General features: G+C 36.9%; 1 protein-coding gene across 2 annotated transcripts in view; it reads left to right on the forward strand.

Moving 5' to 3' along the window:
• so (sine oculis) overlaps window positions 1-20081 on the forward strand; it is a 319228-nt gene that overhangs the window by 276841 nt on the left and 22306 nt on the right. For both annotated transcript variants that reach the window (XM_069825346.1, XM_069825355.1), the window contains exon 2: window positions 15918-16068. In XM_069825346.1, the coding sequence (XP_069681447.1) occupies window positions 15918-16068 (151 nt within the window). The remainder of the gene's footprint in view (window positions 1-15917; window positions 16069-20081) is intronic.

Below are 20081 nucleotides of genomic sequence, written 5' to 3' on the forward strand. Positions count from 1 at the left end.
CTTAGAAGCCATTTCCAGAACTAGTGAGGTCCTTGCGTCTTCCAGTGTCTTAACCCCCAGCAGGGGTGCGTTTGTGTTGTGTAGTGTGGAGTCAAATACAATAGTGTGTGTTCTGAAATTCAGTTGTGTGTTGAGGATTTATTGTGGGTGTGTTCTTGTGTGTCTGAATATTTTGTATTGCTCTAGTGTGTTTAGTTTCTGTTTTTTTTTTTTTGGTTGGGTATGTAGAATTTCCAGAATATAGAATATGTAAATTCTATATATCCAACCGAAAAGTCAGAAACTAAACACACTAGAACAATACAAAATATACAGACACATAAAAACACAATCACAATAAATCCTTAACACACAACTGAATTTTAGAACACACATGACTATTTGACTCCACAATATACAACACAAACGCACTCCTCAGCAAAACAAATTAAGAAACCGGAAGACGCAAGGCCTTCACTAGCATTGAAGATGGCTCCTAAGCTGAAACTAGTGAACTATACACAGCGCATTTCCAACTGGCGGATCAAGGTCACATACAAACGTGCAAACCAAGCACGAGTCACTGAACTGCAAACTGTGAACTGAAGTACTGGTAATCCCTGCTGACTTTAGTTGAGAATGATCCAGGAATGGGGTAAGCAGGCGTGGCAAATGCAGTCCATTGCTTGACCTTGATCCGCCATTTCGAAATGCGCTGAAGTAACTATTTATAAACTTAGTTCAACATTAACACGTAAAAGTGATCACCATAATAATTTTATTATATCCCCAAAACTTATTGATAATAAATTGGTACAAGTTTCTGAATTTAAATATCTAGAATGTAGTATATCGGACTTCGTTATGAACCCAGATTTAAAAGAAAATAGCTAAAAATAAAATGGACTAAATGGGTGCATTCAAAGATATTTTGAAAAATCGATGAGAAAAGTACAGTTAAAATTCCATTCCGTTATATCAAAACCAACGTTAAAATATGGGAGTGAAACATGGGTTTTGAGATCAGAAGTTGAAAGAAGTTGATAAGCAGCACAATGCGCTTTTTGGGACCAATTCTTGAAGAACACTAAAAGACAGTTTGGAAGAAGAGAACATAGTCACTGAATACGAACATATTAAGAGAAATGGAGACAACATGTACAGTGGATGTCCACTAGCAGGTGGATACCCACATTGTACCCTACTGTATAGGCCAAATGGGAAACGTGACCTAGGACGTCCGAAGATGAGGTGGACTGATCAATACAGAATTTAGCCTCGGAACGGGTCTTGGGACAATCCTTGATTTGACAGAAGAAGAAGAAGAAGAAGAAGAAGAAGAAGAAGAAGAAGAAGAAGAAGAAGAAACGAAAGTCTGCTTTGTGTTCATTGAATCTAGTTTTAAAATGCTCTTAGGCTGTCCAATATATTTATGATTGCATGTTTGAGATTTTAGCATGTAAATTCCGTCATTCAAGTACATGTCGTACACCTGTAACCTATTGTTAATAATATAATTGAGTTTGTTCTTAGTTCTGAACCCAAGGTTATGTTTATGTTTTTCTTTTCGAAAAAGTTACTTAATTTAGTGAATAATAATGCATTACTATAGGCCCAGATCACATATAACTGATTGATCACTCTTATGGGGTTTGACGGTAACGACTTTTGTCAATTTCATATGCTGGCTGGCATCTAGCGACAGTAGAAGTCATGTTATAACTCCCATTTGTTTTCCATGGAGCAACTGTACTTCCATCCAGCTGTCGTTATTAATCGCCACGATCATGGTGGTTGTTTTCTTCCACACGTTGCCATTTTTAGCATGGAGATAGCCAATCTGTTATACAGGATGATTCACGAGGAGTTACCGCCACTTACGGAGCTTATTTCTGAAGACATTTTGAGCACAAAATGTCAAATGAACAAACAGTATTTTCAGAGTTCGCTAATTTGAAGTTGTTTATAAAATACCTTTTTTTTTTTTTAGTTTTAAGGATAAAAGAATATTGAAAATAGAGCCTGAGCTATTCACAAATAACATTCCTTTAATGACCAAATTATTGTTATTATTATTATTATTATTATTATTATTATTATTATTATTATTATTATTATTATTAAGTCTAATGACAGATACATAGTTAACTTTGACCTAATCACAAGATTAAAACAATAATTTGGATACAACTTCAAAAATTAAATCTGAAAAAGTAACTAAACAAAATCCTTAAAGAACTAAGTAGATACATGAAGCTTCTCGCTTCCCAGTATCTGGCACATTCTGTCAGTGATTTTAGAGCTGGACAACCTTAGAGATAGTCCCTGTTCATCGCTTCTTGAAGATAGCAAAAGGTGTAGGTTGGATTTGGATAAATACCGAATCGGAGGAGATGCTGCGCCAAACATTCATGTCCAGTTGCAAGGCGGAATGCGTGACTGCCAATCATCTTGGTCTGTTACGTATTGATAGAAGATCCCTTCTCCAGAGTCTGTCATATGTTTTTCTTCTGCAATGTCACGGAAATGGATGTTGTGGGCAACATCTTTGATGCACAATTTTATTGTCTGGAAGGGTGTTGGTATAGAAGGTGTTTGTAAAATGTTAGTACCTTTTTTTTTCTCCTCATTGCCAAATAAGTTACAGTGCCCAGAGACCCACCGTAGTACTACGATTTTTTCTTGCAAAAGTTCTATGACATTTTGACAGTCTTGGCTTGATGAAGACTCGGGGTCTAAGGAACCTACAGATTGTATGGCTGCTTTGAAGTCACACAGGATGACGACATTCCTTTTTTTTTTTGGTAACTATAGCATCTATTAGATGCTTTATGGTTGTGCTCACAGATGGAGTTACTCTTCAACAATGTGAAGCTCAAACGTGTTTTCAGGTTACTGCCCAGCGACAGTCCTGATGTATTTTTATATTTGTGATGATTGGTTAATTAATATTAACCCGGCACACTCACATTCATACAAATTTCCAGACTCTAGACACCCAGGGAATCGAACCCGGGACCTCCTGATCTGGGAGCCAGCATGCTGACCAACAGACCACGGAGGCAGTCATGACGACATTCTTGAATTTAATTTTGTGACATATCAGTTGAGTTAAGCCTGTCCTGATAGCTTCAATTTCACCGTCATATAAGCTGACCTATACCGCTGTGTAGAAAGCAAAGATCATTATTATTATTATTATTATTATTATTATTATTATTATTATTATTATTATTATTATAACGTGTTGTTAATTTCTTATTTGCTTCGTTTTTTTTTCAAGATTTAACTAGCTACTTGCGCAACAATAGTTGCAGATCACACCGTTTCTAGCGACTCGATTCTTTACAGTTCAATTTTTCATCCTAATGTACAGTCTTCAAGAGTTTACAAGAGTGCCGTGAATTGTAATAATTTTGTTGTTGTGATAAGTGCGAAAGAATAATGTAATTTTGTAGTTAGAAATCGAAAAAAAAAAATTCTGTACGAAACAACTGTTTAAATCACAATAAATGTTTAGCTTCAGAATACTAGTATAAGTTACTTGTATACTACTTGTATACTTTGTGACCTAGTAGAGTGTAAGAGAAGGCCTTAACTCTGCCAGTATAAATAAATAAATAATAATAATAATAATTATTATTATTATTATTATTATTATCATTATTATTAGCCAATTAGAGAAATAATACTTATGAATAGTTCATTCTCTAGCTGCAATATTATTTACCCTAAAGAAAAAGGTATTTTACAAACAATTTCAAATTAGTGTAACTCAGAAAATATTGAGAATAGGACTCATATTTAGATGACATTTTTTGATCGAAATGTCTTCGGAAATATGCTCCGTATGGCGGTAACTCCTCGTGAATCACCCGGTATAATATGTGGTCAGGCTGTAAGTCATGGTAGACCACATTTACTGTTTTATTTTCTGCTGTGATGCTTGAAGTATTATTACTGAACTGTAGTGTTCTTATTTTTACTAAATCAGAGGATACGACCTCAAGATATGGAGAGTAGCTGCGAATATATTGAATAGGCAATCGCGGACAGCCGATGAGGGGTGGTCCTCCAGCTTTGGGGTTGGACGAAGGGCTAACAACCCATCACCATAAAAAAAACAGCTTGTTACGAAAAAAAATATATAAAACAAAAAAAATGTTACACAACGCAGAACTGCACGCATTGTATTCTTTACCTGACATAATTAGGAATATTAAATCCAGACATTTGAGATGGGCAGGGCATGTAGCACGTATGGGAGAATCAAGAAATGCATATAGAGTGTTAGTTGGGAGGCCGAAAGGAAAAATACCTTTGGGTAGGCCGAGACGTAGATGGGAGGATAATTATTAAAATTGATTTGAGGGAGGTGAGATATGATTGTAAAAGAATGGATTAACCGTGCTCAGGATAGAGACCGATGGCGGGCTTATGTGAGGGCGGCAATGAACCTGCGGGTTCTTTAAAAGCCTTAAGTAAGAAAGTAAGGAAATCCATTGTCAAAGCTATTTCCAAAATTATATTACGTTTTAACTTATTTTTGGGATTGAGTGGTATATTGACCTGTCCGGTATGGAACCCGAGTCGCCTGGATGGAAGACCAGCGTGCTAGCACTTCAGTCACGGACGCGACAGTTCACTGTAGAAACATGGAAATTCGTATGTTCAAGCGTCTAATTGACCGGAGTCCAAGAACAGTCCGGCACTGTTCGGGGTCCTGCGACGTCACCGCTTGTGTTGGCTCCAGACTCGCGCTGACGTCACGGGCCGGCATGCACTCGGAGTTGGATGGAGCTCATACATCAAAGACAAGCGTCGCATGTGTGTGGGGCAGGCATCCCTCTAATTATGGATTCGGCCAAAACAAACTGTTGGGGAAATGGATACGCGCTGCTCGCCGGCCGTCGTTACCAATACCGCATTGAATGTGACGGCCGTTTTCACTCGGCTTCGATGGAATTTTTTGGCTGATTGATTAATTGGCCCTGTTGGAGATCTTGATTAATGAAGTCATGTGCTTTTCAACCGGTATGTGCAATCAAATTTTAATAGCAATTATAGTAGAGTGAGGTTCACACACAGAATGCCTCCTTCCATTTCAATATTGATACGCATACCTATACAGCACCTGGCAGGGCGAGGAAATTCATCAGTTGTGTGAAATTGAAGGCCTCGATTTAACATAGCAATGAACCGCATGCCGACCACTTTACAGGAGACAAGTTCCAAGTTTTTAAACAATTCAGCAAATGAAATGTATTATTTGCCCTTTTAAAAACATCTTCAGTAACTTCTTTGTCCTGTGTTAAAATAAATTCAAGACAACATAAATTAAAAAAGACTGCATATGCCAAAGAAAAAAATATACAAAAGAGGGCTTTTTGTACAATTGATAATATACTATTATACAATTTGCATATCTATGGAAGAAGCTAGGTTCTAAAATAAAAATCACAATGGGACTTATCCTCTTTTCTTATTCGATTGAGCCAAGGACATAGACTTCTTTTTTGTTTTGAAAAACTAATTTTCAGAGATATTGGCATTTACAGCGTTTTTTATGCCCTGTCTTTAATTTAGAAATCCTTTTCCTCTACCTTCTCCTGTTGCTCCTCATATAAATAATTTGACCGATGAATCAGTTCAAAAGCGATTCAGCTATTCGCATCTACAACACGATCTCTCGTGTTTCAATGAACCTCTTTCTCATTGTATGATTATATAAATGAAATGTACAACTCTTTTCCACAATTTTCAACGTGAAAAATTAAAGTCTTCCTGTTTGTTGTGTTCTTCCTCTCTCCATTCCCCTCTGTCCCTGACTCCAAACGTTCGCGTCAATTCCAAGGATTTCCTTTGATTGCTCGTGGTCTGGGACGTTTCTCTTCAGACTTCAATGTTAATGAAGAAAAGATGGGAAGTTGGCAGGAAAAACAGCATTACTACGCCATGTAAGCATGCCTTCCCCTCTCTCACTCACGCTCACACAACACACGCACGCACGCACGCACGCACACACACACTTTCTTCTGCTAAAGTTTCAGTCGATCTCTGTGACTTATGTTCAGTATGTTGTTGTTTGTTGTTTGGTCAACTGTCCGAAGATAGATCTGAACCTCAAGTGATACCAACAAGGCACCCTTATGAGGAAAATAAGCCAGGAGATAATGGGGTAGGGTGGCCAGTTCCTTTTCCCCTCCATTGCATACATCGCCGACTAGCTACATATTATCCTAGACTTCAGATGTATAACTTACAAATAATAATTGTTGCTTCTCTGACACATATCATCAAGTGAGATGTACTGCCTGATAATAGATGTACCTACATATCAGCCAGAACCTCAGTCAGAGGTAATGTTCAATACAAAAGTTTATAATCGACTCGTGTTTGTATGTGGAATTCTTAACAAGTTTTAGGTATAATTTGTGTGGTATTTTTATTGTATTTTAGCTAAAGGAGCTGGACAGACACAAATTATATAGGCCTCACGTAACTGCTTGTCATGAACATGTTGTCAGTACACGATATTTTATAAAACTGTCCATTAGTCACACTGTGGACATCCTGCCAGACTCCAGTGACAGTGGCCAAAGAAGTAACCTGATACAAATGCGATTTATATTGACGACAGCGAACTTCACAATTTAGATTAGAGCGACGTTTTTGGCAACTTCGGGAGCTTTCTTAAGTGAGAATTACAGCTATTAAAACTATGTTTTACTTATAATACGAAGTGTAGAGAAAGTATCATAATAGGCCTATTGTTAATACAATCGATAAAACAGACAAAACGAAAATAAAAATTTAATTGTGAAATAAAAGATTATCTAATAAACTGATTATCAACCAGAGCGAATGTTAATTCCCTTCATTTTTCAACATTTATAGGGATTATATATCAATAAATTTGAATCGATGCGTCCTGGAAACAAATTGAACAATAATAAAAAGTTAGTAATCTGCTGTTTCTGACGATATGCTGATTATGCAAATCTAGTCTTTCAGGTAAAGTTCCCTGTAAAGCAGATTTGAATAATTTCAAGGGAAGCTTTACCTGAAAGACTAGATTTGCATAATACATACGTCACTGTGTACGTTAACAGAAAACCACAATTCCAAGTCACATAGAGATTGTGTGCACTCGATGTGGGTCTCTGGCGTTTCGTCAGCCCACGCGAGTTGTGTGGATATAAAGGGAAAAGTTGAGACGGTGTCGGGTGGAGTTCCCGGGTAGCTCAGTTGGCAGAGCGCTGGTACGTTCAACCAGAGGTCCCGGGATCGATACCCGGCGCGGGAACAATTTTTTCCCTTGAAATTATTCAGATATGCTGATTATACAAAAAAAAAAATTCCTTTAGAAAATTATGTTTGAGTTTAATAAATTAAGAGGCAGTTATGGATTAAAATGTTTTATGTCTAAAATTAAAGTTATGACTTTTATAGGAAAATGTCCAGTACGATAAAAAAATATCATTAGATGATAGAACAATAATTTTAGAACAAGTTTTTATTTTAACTATTTAGTGTCATGATGAAGACTTAATTAATAAATTAAATAATTTTACAAACTCGACAGAAATTATAGCTAACACTGTAAGGGGACACTATTGTGAAATAATGATGAGAAATTAAGAATATTCACTTATTTTGTTTTTATGATCATAATTATATTTCAGACTGTTTTAAATGATCTAGTCATATAATCAAACGTGGCCAAACATACGGTGCGTGAGTGAGTTGAGAGAAATGTTTGCTTCTTTTTTTAATTATGTTTTCTGAACTTTAAAATTTTAAGCAGTGTATTAAATATAAAAAGCTCCTTGCACAACAGTTATTGTCAAATTGGTCTGGAACTTCTCACACAAGTTAGTTAAATGTTCATGAATACAGTAAAATTTAATTAGCATTTGTATGAAATATTAATATTAAGTTCCTTCGGAGCACATTCATATTACACTGTAATATGCTGTAATTTAAACTCATGAAATTAAAAGAGAATATATTGTGACTCTCTATTTAGACTGTGGTAAAAAAGCTAATTAATTTTCCGACGACTACTTTCAAGCCTTTGAGCAAATATGAACTAAAAATTTTGAAAACTTTGACGCAAGGAGTCTTTTTAGTGACGTCAATATAAAGTATACTTAAAAAGTCTAAATTTCGAAATTATTGGACCTAATGGCATCAAATTTGGTGCAGATGATAGTGTTGTAGGCCTGTTTATGTAGTTAAATTTCACAAATTTTGGATGAAAATTGTGGAAGTTTTAAATATGTGTGTCCTCTTAAAAAAAAAAAAAACTAGAAGTGATACAATCTTGCAGAAAGGTTTAACATTTAAAAGAACTTGTTTACTTACAAATGGCTTTTAAAAAACTCAGAAGTTCATTGTCGCACTCACATAAGCTCGCCATCAGTCCATATCCTGAGCAAGATTAATTCAGTCCCTAGCATTATATCCCACCTCCTTCAAATCTATTTTAATAGTATCCTTTCATCTAGTCTCGAAAAGTCTTTTTCTCTCAGGTCTTCCGACTATACCACTTTCCATACGACTTAGTTCACGGATGTATCGGTTTTTTAGGCTCCCAAAACAGCAAGAGCCATTCGCGCTTAACCAAAGTTGCCTTGTTGCAATGTTAAGACTCCGTCGCTGTTACTTATGTTAAGTTAAATATTACATGCGCTTAGACAAAATACTGTAGCCACGATGAGGATGAGACGTAAGAACTAAGTCGTGTGAAAAGCCTATAAAGAACACACACACACACGCACGCACACACACAATACTGTGTATATCATAGGCGGTCAGGCGGGCAGGAATGGGGCGTGCCCTGAGCGAGGTGGGCAGGTACTGGGCAGGGGTAAGGAGTTCAGTGGCGGCCACTCAGTTGCTAATCTCCTAGTGCATTGGTTCTTAACCTGGGGTTTATGGACCCCTCGGGGATTCATGGATGGTCTTCAGGGGTCTGTGGATGTCACATAAAAATTAACATGTATATTTACTATATTATTTTAACGTAAAAAGCATAAGCATATCTAACAATGTTTGTCCCTTTTTTTACATTTTCTAGGGAGAGATTCCATAACTTTCACCAGATTTTAAAAGGGGCCCTGATTCAAAACAGGTTAAGAACCACTGCCCTAGTGGGATTAACAAGAATATTTTATCATTTTTTCAATATGTCTTTTCAAATTAGAAAGTAGTATTTATAATATGTATATATATCATCCACAAAAAATGTTCTGTTTTATGATTTTGACAATAATATTCAGTTACTTCATTTCCATTTGACTTTTCAAATTAGAGTTATTTTACAATATATTTACATTATATGCACAACGAAATGTTATCATTGTGATTTTTCATTATGTATTTTCTTGTATGTATTTTGTTCTGTATTTTGCAATAAGCAGGGAAATGTCTGGAACAATACTGTCCTTTCCTAAAATAACTTAGGCCTACCTCATTGACGATGGATTGCCTTAAATTTTCAATTACTTGCATACATTTATCTCTAACAGTATCATTATATGTCTGAGCATGCCTGGTATTGTAATGTGGCTCAACGTTATATTTTTCCCCCTGTAACGATGTACACATATTAAGCGTTTTGCAGATTGAACAAAAACAGTCACTTTAAATGTAGTGCCGGTACTTGATCTGTTCTCTTTGTAAATAGCACTCTTATTTTAGCATATAATACTTCCTTCAATCTTCAGTATTTTCTTCCCTATATAATCCATCAACTTACGTTTCATTTGTGCTTCAGAAATTATTAATGTCTTTCTTGTTATTAACTTGTATAATAAATTGTCCAGTCTTTTATTAATCAAGTAATGTTTTAGTAGCCTACCTTGATGTTACTATAATTATTAATTTAATATTAATTGTAATTTTCATCCTAATTGTATTCTTGATATTGTAGTTGTAGTCCACCGCTGTGGAGTGACGGTTAGCACATCTGACTGTGAAACTAGCGGGCCCGGGTTCAAATTCAGGTTGATACAAGTTAACTGGTTGAGGTTTTTTCCGGGGTTTTCCTTGAACCCATTAAGAGCAAATGCTGGATACCTCCCGGCGATGGACCCTGGACTCATCTCGCTAGCATCATTACCTTCATCTCACTCAGACGCTAGATAACCATAGCAGTTGATTAAGCGTCGTAAAATAACCAACTAAAAAAATTGTTGCGCTGGTAGAGGGGAAGAGAAGGCCTGATGGCCTTATCTCTATTAGGAAAAATAAATAAATATCCATCTAAGTTACAAATCGCTAGCGACGTTACTGCTTGGTTACGATAGGTCTGAGTGCGCGACACTGGTTACATGTGCAATAGGTTTCCTGCGCACGCCCATCTTCTGCATCGGGGGGCCCACTGAGCGAAATGCCCGCCGTGAGCATGTCTGGATTCACGCATACGTGCTACATACCCTGCCCATCTCAAACGTCTGGATTCAATGTTCCTAATTATTTTAGGTGAAAAATACAATGCGTGCAGTTCTGCGTTGTGTAACTTTCTCCATTCTCCTGTAACTTATCCCTCTTAGCCCCAAATATTTTCACAAGCATCTTATTCTCGAACACCCTTAACCTCTGTTCCTCTCTCAAAATGAGAGTCCAAGTTTCACAACCATACAGAACAACCGGTAATATAACTGTTATGTATTCTAACTTTCAGTTTTTTTAAAGCAGACTGGATGACAAAAGAAAATTTTAAAGAACACTCTAAAAGCTATTGTTTTTTTTTTGTGTTACTCCGCTTTCCTTTGCTTTGTTGCTTCGCTTGTTCTCCTACCGCTTCATTCCCGTTCTTTTTATTTTATACGTTTTCCAAGGAAACTTTCCTTGTCAGTTAATTTGGTATTGAAGATACTGAAATATCCATTTCGCAATAATGGATATTCGAATATGTGCATCTGTCATACGCAGTCTGATGGAGTCTTCTTTTCTCTTGAGAAAGAAGAACGTATTGGTTGATTTAACATACAGTTCCTTGAATTAAAGCACTTAAAATTGTTAGTGCAGAGCTGAACTGACTTAATGACTGTTTAATGTTAGAAACGTCAATCAAACTACGCCGTCTCACTGTTGATGTATTGAGTCTTACATGAGCACGATCTAGCGTCTCATTACTGTACTGCAGAACAATACAAAATGTTATATGGTGATGTCACTTTTGTGAATGGGTATTGTTAACCAGCAAATGTGGACCTAGAACTTTCGACAGGGTCGCATTAAAGGAGACTTGGTTCGTGCGAGCGCATACTTAATGCTGCACGAGTCAAATTTCTGCTCATAGCTCTGTGTAAAATATGCGTGTGTTTATTACCTAACGCATATTAAATCTGCAAGTACTGCTTATGTCACTGTTAACGAATTTATAACCATATTTGGTATCATAATGCACCGCTTGGAACCTTTGCCACTTGAGAAAGTAAAATTTTTACGACGGTGAACTCAATGTCAGCTCGGTTATGACCTGTTTTATGTCAGCGAAGGGCTTGCTTTACTTTGATGTTACGTATGTCACTTATTTCAGTCAAGTAACATAAATACAATTGTTTAACTATGAAATTCATCTAGGAATATAACACGAAATACAATTGAGTTCGGTTATAACGACCGCGGTTAGTGCGACATTTCGGCTACAGCGACAGTCATTAAGAAGTACGATTTTTTTCTCTATTAAACAAATACGATTTATTATTCTTGAAACGTCATTTTTAATGAGCAACTCGTTTATAATGGCAGTATACATTCTTTCAGGATTCATGTTCTACGTACTCTTCCCCAAAGAAAGGCTAGGCCGAATCTTAGTGGTGGAAAGTCTTCGCCGTCTACGGTCTATAGCTTGATTAACTCGATAACATTCCCTGGTCCGCAAGGAATGAGATATGGTTGTAGTAGTCTAGTGTAGAGAATGGCAATTTAACATGAAATAAAAGCAGAAAATGAGGCACATCTTAACAGTAAAATAAATTACTCCATCCCAAAATTACATAGGTACAATATAAACAGTAGGAAATAACTGGAAGGTAAATTTACATAGCTAATTACAAAACTATAGTGCGCATCACGGATAGAGAGGTTTGCCTCTCCGGATTTTTAAACCAGTTGCAGGTCAATTTTGCAAGAGAGTGGGAAACTACGGAAAGTTTCAAAAGAAATTTCACTTTCCTGGTAGAACATGTCCTGTGGGCCTATGTACCATTTTACTCGTATTTGATATGAATATTTAATTTGTTGTGTATGTATTATACAGGATATCTCAGGAGGAATGTAAAATACTTCAGGATAATGTAATTTTCGTTAATCTACGTCCATTTAACCTGATATAGGGCTAAGTATGCCCGAAATTTAACGGTTGGCAAGTTATTGTTGAGTAAACTTTTAAGTGGAGAGAGGCATTATAGACGTATTTCTGCGTTTTAGAACACTTTGATAGGATACATTATTGAAAATGTTGTATCTTGTGTTGTTCCAATACGTTTATTTCACAATTAAGTACAAACTCAATAAGAAAATAAAATAATTAGGTACTCAAGACAAATGACTAAGGTTGCCTTTCTTATGGATTCCATGAATTGTAAATTCATATCAGGTACCGGTAGTAGTTCTCTTTCCTATTTCAATTAAACACTTGGTAGCTTGCCAGTTTCAGATAACATCCGGTAAACACTGGAAAACAGAGTTAGATGGAACCCTTCGACTGGGAAAACGTTGTCTGTATTTCTCATGAGCAGCCAATGCATTGCCGTCACAAAATCCATAAACAAAAAGCATGTCTGCATATTCACTATGTAAATACACGAATTAAATGACACGTGAACGTGTATTCATTTTTATGTGTTGCGTTGGCGTTGTAGTGCTCAGATGCTGCCGTGTGAAAAAGATCTGGTGTAACATGTCAAGTACGAAACCGCAAGACGTTTCGGTATTTCTCCCCAACCGTTGAATTTTGGACATATATATATATATATATATATATATATATATATATATATATCGATGTAGGTTAACCCATATTACAGTCCCTACCAAAAGTTTAAGGATACTCTCCATAAGTGAAGTTTCACTCCTGTCCTTGCAGTACTTACGTGAAACCACTGATGTTTATACAGGAACCAAATGCCTGTGAAAAGTGAAGTTTTTTACTGCAAACCCAATCTGTCTATCTTCCAAACTGTGGATTATTTGTAACATTTTTTCTGTTATGAAACTTACTGAAAAATTACATATTTTGTACGAAAAAAATTAGGCTAATTACTCCAGAATAAGTTGACTTAGATCAGTGAATTTTGGGATAAAGTTAGACATATCTGAAAGACTTCTCGTGCAATTATTGCTTTCTGTGTAAAGAATTTGTGACAATTCGTACATCATTGTAATCCAGATTGTTTTTTTTTTTTTTTTTTTTCCTTTAGGAAATATGCCATTTTCTAAAATTCTCTCGAGTATGAAATTCGCGGCAAATGGCCCCGAGCCTGCCACTGTCATTTATATCATAACATTGGCAGTTGGTAACATTGGTAATCAGCTTATTCCCTTCATTTTTAGTAATCAGCTGTGGAGTTTGCTACAAGTATGGAAAGGTTGGATTTCTTCCTTAAAAAATAGGTCAAAATTCAGTGAGTGTGGACGTGAAGTCGCAGATTATTGGGCTGTGGATGAATGACTGGAGATAATATCTAACTCTACTATCCCAAAATTCACTGTCAACTCATTCTGGAGTAATTATTTTTTTCCTGCAAATTATGTCATTTTTAATAAGTTTCATACCAGACAAATTGTTATATATTCCACAATTTGGAAGATAGACAGATTGGGTTTGCAGTAAAAACTTAACTTTTCACAGGCGTTTGGTCCCTGTATAAACATCAGGGGGGTTTCACATAAGTATAAGGACAGGAATTAGAAATCATTTATTGAGGGATGTCCTTAAGCTTTTAGTAGGGGCTGTACATTATCCTGACGTATTTTACATTACTCCTGAGACACAAAGGCACTGATTACGCAGCACACCTATGTCCTGACATCTCATAAAATATTTCCGCGTGTTATCATTCTTCTCATAGCGGAACCCAATCTTTCTCATTATCCGCCAGAGAGATGATCAAGACGCAGAAAAACACAACTTATCTTTTGATACTTTGTAATATGTAATTGAAGCTTGAAATGAAACCTTCCCCATACAAACTTAAAATAGTCAATGCATAACTGTCGAAATCAACTATATTAGTTTTAGAATAGTCCCGCCATGACCTTTTTCGATGGAATTTTCAATTCACCTGTTTGTTTCTCCTTAATTCTATTCAAAGAACTCTTTACTAATTCCAGTTGCCTTAATAAATAATTCTTTCATACACTTCACGGATGATATCATAGGTTTGCAGCATCTTGCGTTGTCATATTCATTCTGAAAATTCTCGTGAACCCGGCATAGCTCTATACGTTCGGAACAAATATGGTTCCTCTTCCACCAATTAGACTAACTAAGACACAATAATTGAGCATAGGATAAAAAAATAATACTTGTGATTTCCATTGTTCACAAATTCACAAGACCTTGATACACATCAAAGTGCTTGAAATAACAAACTTGTTATAACTAGAGGGCGGATCTGTGTGCGTTGTCTGAAGTTTAGTATGCTACTGCTCGCGTCACGTCTAACCTGTTTCGTTTTCTAACCGCACACAGATCCGCCCTCTAGTTATAACTGTAGCAACTAAAACAGAAACGTAAGTAACTTTTTTTCAACATCATTATACCTGCATCAGAAAAAGTAACGTTGGGGTTTTCCAGAACACCCTTGCTACGCTGCGACTAGCAGCTAGCTAGCTCACTTACCTCATCATAAGGTTTTTACTGTAGACTATGGCGCACGCATCCACCTGGTTTCACGAGATAACGATTGATCTATACTGCATCTTAAAATATATAATTTTACGTTTTCTTATATAAAGCTATTAAAACACACACATTTTACAAATATGGCTTGTTATAGCAAATAATTTCAAGGAAAAAATTGTCTCGGAGCCGGGCATCGAACCCGGGACCTTTGGCTGAGCGCGCCAACACTCTACCGACCGAGGAAGTTATTGTTCGTTAACAGAAAACTACGAGTATAAGTCACACAGAAAGTGTGCACTCAGTGTTGGGTCTTTGACGTCTTGCCAACCCATTTGAGATATGTGAATAAGAAGTGAATAATTGGGCTGGGGTCTGGTAGATTTTCTGGGTAGCTTAGTCGATAGAGCGTTGGTGCGCTCAGCCAAATGTCCCGTGTTCGATGCCAGGCCCCGGAACAATTTTTTCATTGAAATTATTCACTCTGATACTTATTAAAACTACCGAATCCATCATTGCACACTAATAATTGCACAGCCTAAAACAATGTGAGGGCATTACACCATTCAGGCGAATGATTTAATTCTTCTCGAATTACATGTTGTTGTCAGTTGAGACTAAATATTAGACTTGTAGTCCTCAAGTAGGTACTTAAGGTCCTACTGCGAGACGTTGTGTTGGACGCATCACTTTCTTCCAATTCTTGGCTCAAGGAAGGTACGGAAACTCTAGGTCTAGGCCTATCTTTTCGTTTGTCACGCGTCCCAGTTGCCTGCAGGCTAGCATTTTTGCTCTAGATTCTACTGAATTACCGTATGTTGTCTACTGAACTTTAAACGTAAATTAAGAAAAAAAATTGTTATTAATGATTTGGGATAAAGTAGGCTTGCACCTAGGAATCACATACGTGCTCAGAATTCGATCTCCGTAACTTCTATGCAGGGCAGCGGGCTCCTGTTCTCCGTGCACAGGTGTTTCCTATGACAGTTGTACCACTTCCCAGTAGTTTGAAAGGAATCTTAATTAAAACATGCGAAAACTGTGTAAGATATGTTCTGACTCGAGCTTCTGTTCACAGCACGGGTCGCAGTTCGTCTGCAGGCGAGAACGAGAAGGGAGCGGCGGCGGGACCCAGCTCAGCCCTGGACTCGAGCTCGGAGTCCGTGGACGGCGATCAGAAACCTCCCTCAGGGCTGGACCACCCCACTACACAGTCCATGCTTGCCCAGGTAATTCCATTTACGAAGAGATTCCAGTACATGCCATATGGTAATACCTTATTGTGGAAAGGTACCCCAAGTCATTTTTATAAAGTTCCGAAACCCCGCCATCCAGAAAAAACTGGAAAACTTCATAAGTAACGTAAAGATTTTTTTTTTATAAATTGCTGAATATTCCTAACGTTTTCCTATATAACCATTACATTTTACTTAAGAAAAAGAAAGTAGAAATTTGTTAATTTTCCACATTGATATTACCGGTACTTAAATAAGTTTAAAAGTCGCCTATGACATTTCACAAATTATAGTAACTTTTCATTCTTAATGGACAAATTTTGCCACATCATGTGTAATCAGCAGGCTTCGGCCTGGGCACAGAAACGCATGAAATTCAGAACGCACGGCCTATAGTGTTGTGTTGGTCTAGTGGCGTGGGTGATGGAGCGCGCCGTTACTTCGTGTCTCAACATGTAAACAGTCCGTCACAGTACGGCACAAAACATATTTCACTCTGTACAGATGCAGTATATATAGTACATTCCTAATGTAGACAATAAATGTCTGCCATTAAAGTATTAACGTGAGTTGTAACCCTCAATCAGGTGTCCCTACGCTGAAGCCTGTTACACGTACCGCAGCCAAGCAGCAATAGGCCTACACACAACGGTAATGCACATTACGGACCCACCTGTGCTGTTGCAGACGGGTGACTGCACACGGGTCATGACGTCATTTATACTCCGTGTACTCTAAACCTCATTGTGGTTACACTGTGTCCCTAGGCCGAAGCCTGGTAATCAGTATTAGCATCTATTGCTGTTGGCCACATCAGTATTGCCTCATAAAATTCATCTTCTCGTTCAGGAATATAGCGGTACACTTCTTTCGGTCTTCAACTTAAGATTTCTTAATTGGCGCTTTTCCTGTTGGATCTGCAGGGCTGTTTGGAGGAATGACATTAGGATCTTACCTTACCACAGGCCTGCAGAACTGTAGCTCTTGAGAGCGACTGCTTTCCTCCCCTTTCTTACCCCACCCACCTTTTCTACCTGTGCGGTCACGGCGTTCTAGTTACACTCGGCTGCATCAACATTCATTCTCGGGGCGGAAGTCGATCATCCCCAATAGAAGTGGAGTGAGGCTGGCGTCATAGTTCCCCTCCTTGCGAGTTCTGCAGGCCTGCCTTAACACAAAATGGCACCAAAGCACGCCTCAAATGTATTCAGGATCAAGTAGGCCTATTGTCGCCTTGCTTTCCTTGGAGAACCCCATGTATGAAATATTGATATATTGAAAGAAAGGAACCTTCTTCCCACTAGGCAAGCTTGTTGATCCAACGGAAGTACTGTCTTTTTTAGAAATGAATCCACCAATTTTGAAATCCATTATCTTTTTTTTTTTCGTGATTTTTCACGGAATAGGTTGGCAATGTTAGGAGATTTGTTTGGTGAATTGAAGATAATTTCACAAAATTATTTAAGTGTATATGTGATCATACATTTTGATAGGTAATTTAAGATGAAAAACTTCCTTTTACAGGCCAAGTACATATGAGTGACACCTTATGTTGATCATTTTAAATCTTCCAGTATCACTGAGAGCAAGACAAAATCAAAATACTCTACCCATTTTTTTACCTTCGAAAGTTATCAGCAAAGAGATGAAATTCATGTTTCATTGGGGCTTTTCTGTGGTTGTCCTTCATGGAACAAATAATATTCAGGATCTTAATTTATTATAATATAGTCCCAATAATACCTAAAAAAAATCACATCTATCAACAGAAGACAATAGAGGTGAGATGTGAGCGTTTTTCCGTCACGGCTCCGGAAAAATCACTGTAATAGATAATATCGATTTTGTCACAATGTGATTTTTGTGTTCGGATGATTCTTGGCGATTGTGAATGTTTCTCATCACGAGCTCTTTTGTGAACTGAATTGGTATATCATTGCTATGTCTTATATCAACACTAGTGATTAGCACTGTCAGTATACTAAAAACAAAACATTCTCTGAACTGTGATATCACGTATCGCAATATGTGAGCGCACATATTCGCCAAAGAGTATTAACAAATGATTAGGTGAATTATTTGTTGAAGAATATAGCGAGTGCATTGTAGCTTCAGTATCAAAGATTTGCCGATGTTAACCTCTAGAGTGGGACGATAATTAATTAGATCCCAGTTATGTTGTCCTTCAAGATTAATCTTCTGACTTGCAGTTGTCTAGACTCTGGACCTGTGACATATATGTACATCAGTCGCCATCGCTACGAGTCTCATGATGGTGATTTTATGGAGCTTTGATTTTGGAACTACAGTCATAGTCTGAATCAGCGACAATCCTGTCACAGCGATAAAATTACAGGTTTTTAAATCACACCCCACCACCACAAGACAGTGCTTAGCAAGTAGCTCACTGGATAGAAACAGACGCAGAAAAAAAAAATATTATTATTGTTTATGTCAATGCTACCAGTATTGTATTGTTAAAAAAATCAAGATCGATTTGGACAACTTTTTACATTATGTAAAAGGCTTTAAAACGACCATTAATAGAACTCTCACAAAAAGTGACTTAGGTAATTATTAATCATTAATGAAATTCGTTCCAGCTTTCAGTGCTCTTACCATCTCAGCTATGCCGGGATCCGACTCTCCTTTGTATCGTACCTTTGTACCTGGAGTTCAGACATATATAGCCTATGTCATATATGCAGAAGTGCATATTTTAATGATTTTATGGTCATTTCAACAACAGTTCTAGAGAACTGTTAACACCAACATATATATTATTACTATTATTATTATTATTATTATTATTATTATTATTATTATTATTATTAATTATATATTATGACTTCGCCATTCTCTATTGAATATTGTTTAATGGCTTTGTGTAGTCGTCACGTAGAAGCTTATTAATGGAGAGTTCGGCCGGCACTGTGAATCTGGTCTCGGCATAGCTCAGATGATAAGAACACTCAGCGCGCAAAGCTCAGGATCCTGAGTTCGACTCCTGGTGCCGGAACGAGTTTTTCTCCATTAATAAGTTTCTACGTGATGACTACACAAAGTCATTGATTACACAATATTCAATAGAGGACGGCGAGGTCCTCTAATAAGAACGTATACAGTACAAGACTTATGGCCGGTTTCACCAACCTTCGTTATCATTATAACGTCTCGTTAAATAATTTAATGACACGTTAGTCAGTTTTTGTGTTTCACCAAGTATCATTATTGCTAACGCATCTTTAAATTCATCGTTAATTTATTAGGACCTATTCGTCGCGTTAAAACAGTAACGATGCGTTAAGAAATCAACAACATGGCGGACGTAATTATTCGATGATGAAGTTCTTTATTTAGAACTTCAACATAACGACGAACTTATATGTTGTAATAACACTCGGAATAATCATTTTGAAGATTAAGTGATAAAGAATTCCACTAAAGCTACACATTAAGGAAATAAGTAGTAAGAATGATTCTAGAAGAAACTGAATACCGGTATACTGTATAGGTTAGAATACGGCAGATAGAAATCACCCACTTAACACCTCTTCAACACATTCTTCTCGCTTTAAGATAACGTTGCGGGAAGTTTTGAAATAGTAATTGATAATATGAACGGGGTATCAAAAGCTATATTGTCTAGATATGTGAATAAATTATCAGACGTACTATCAACATTAGCTACAATAGTCATTATTTCTATAGGCCTAATAAGCTTAGAGCTAAATTTCATGTTGTCATAGACAACATAGATTGTGTACATGTTCCAATCGTATGGTATATCCTGGCAGTAATATAGCCAAAAGAATCTGCAATAGAAGAACATATTTTTCCTTCAACATTCAAACAATTTCATAGGCCTATGTAACGCTCCGTATAAAAAAATTGTGGCTAAACTAGCGCTGAGGTAGTTTCCTTCGTACTCTGCTTATACACCTTGCACATACGAATCTGTGACAGTTTACGTTTGATTAGTGTAGGTTTTTGTTATGCCTTGCATA

The sequence above is a fragment of the Periplaneta americana genome, chromosome 1, assembly GCF_040183065.1.
Source record: "Periplaneta americana isolate PAMFEO1 chromosome 1, P.americana_PAMFEO1_priV1, whole genome shotgun sequence".
Classification (NCBI taxonomy): Eukaryota; Metazoa; Arthropoda; class Insecta; order Blattodea; family Blattidae; genus Periplaneta; species Periplaneta americana.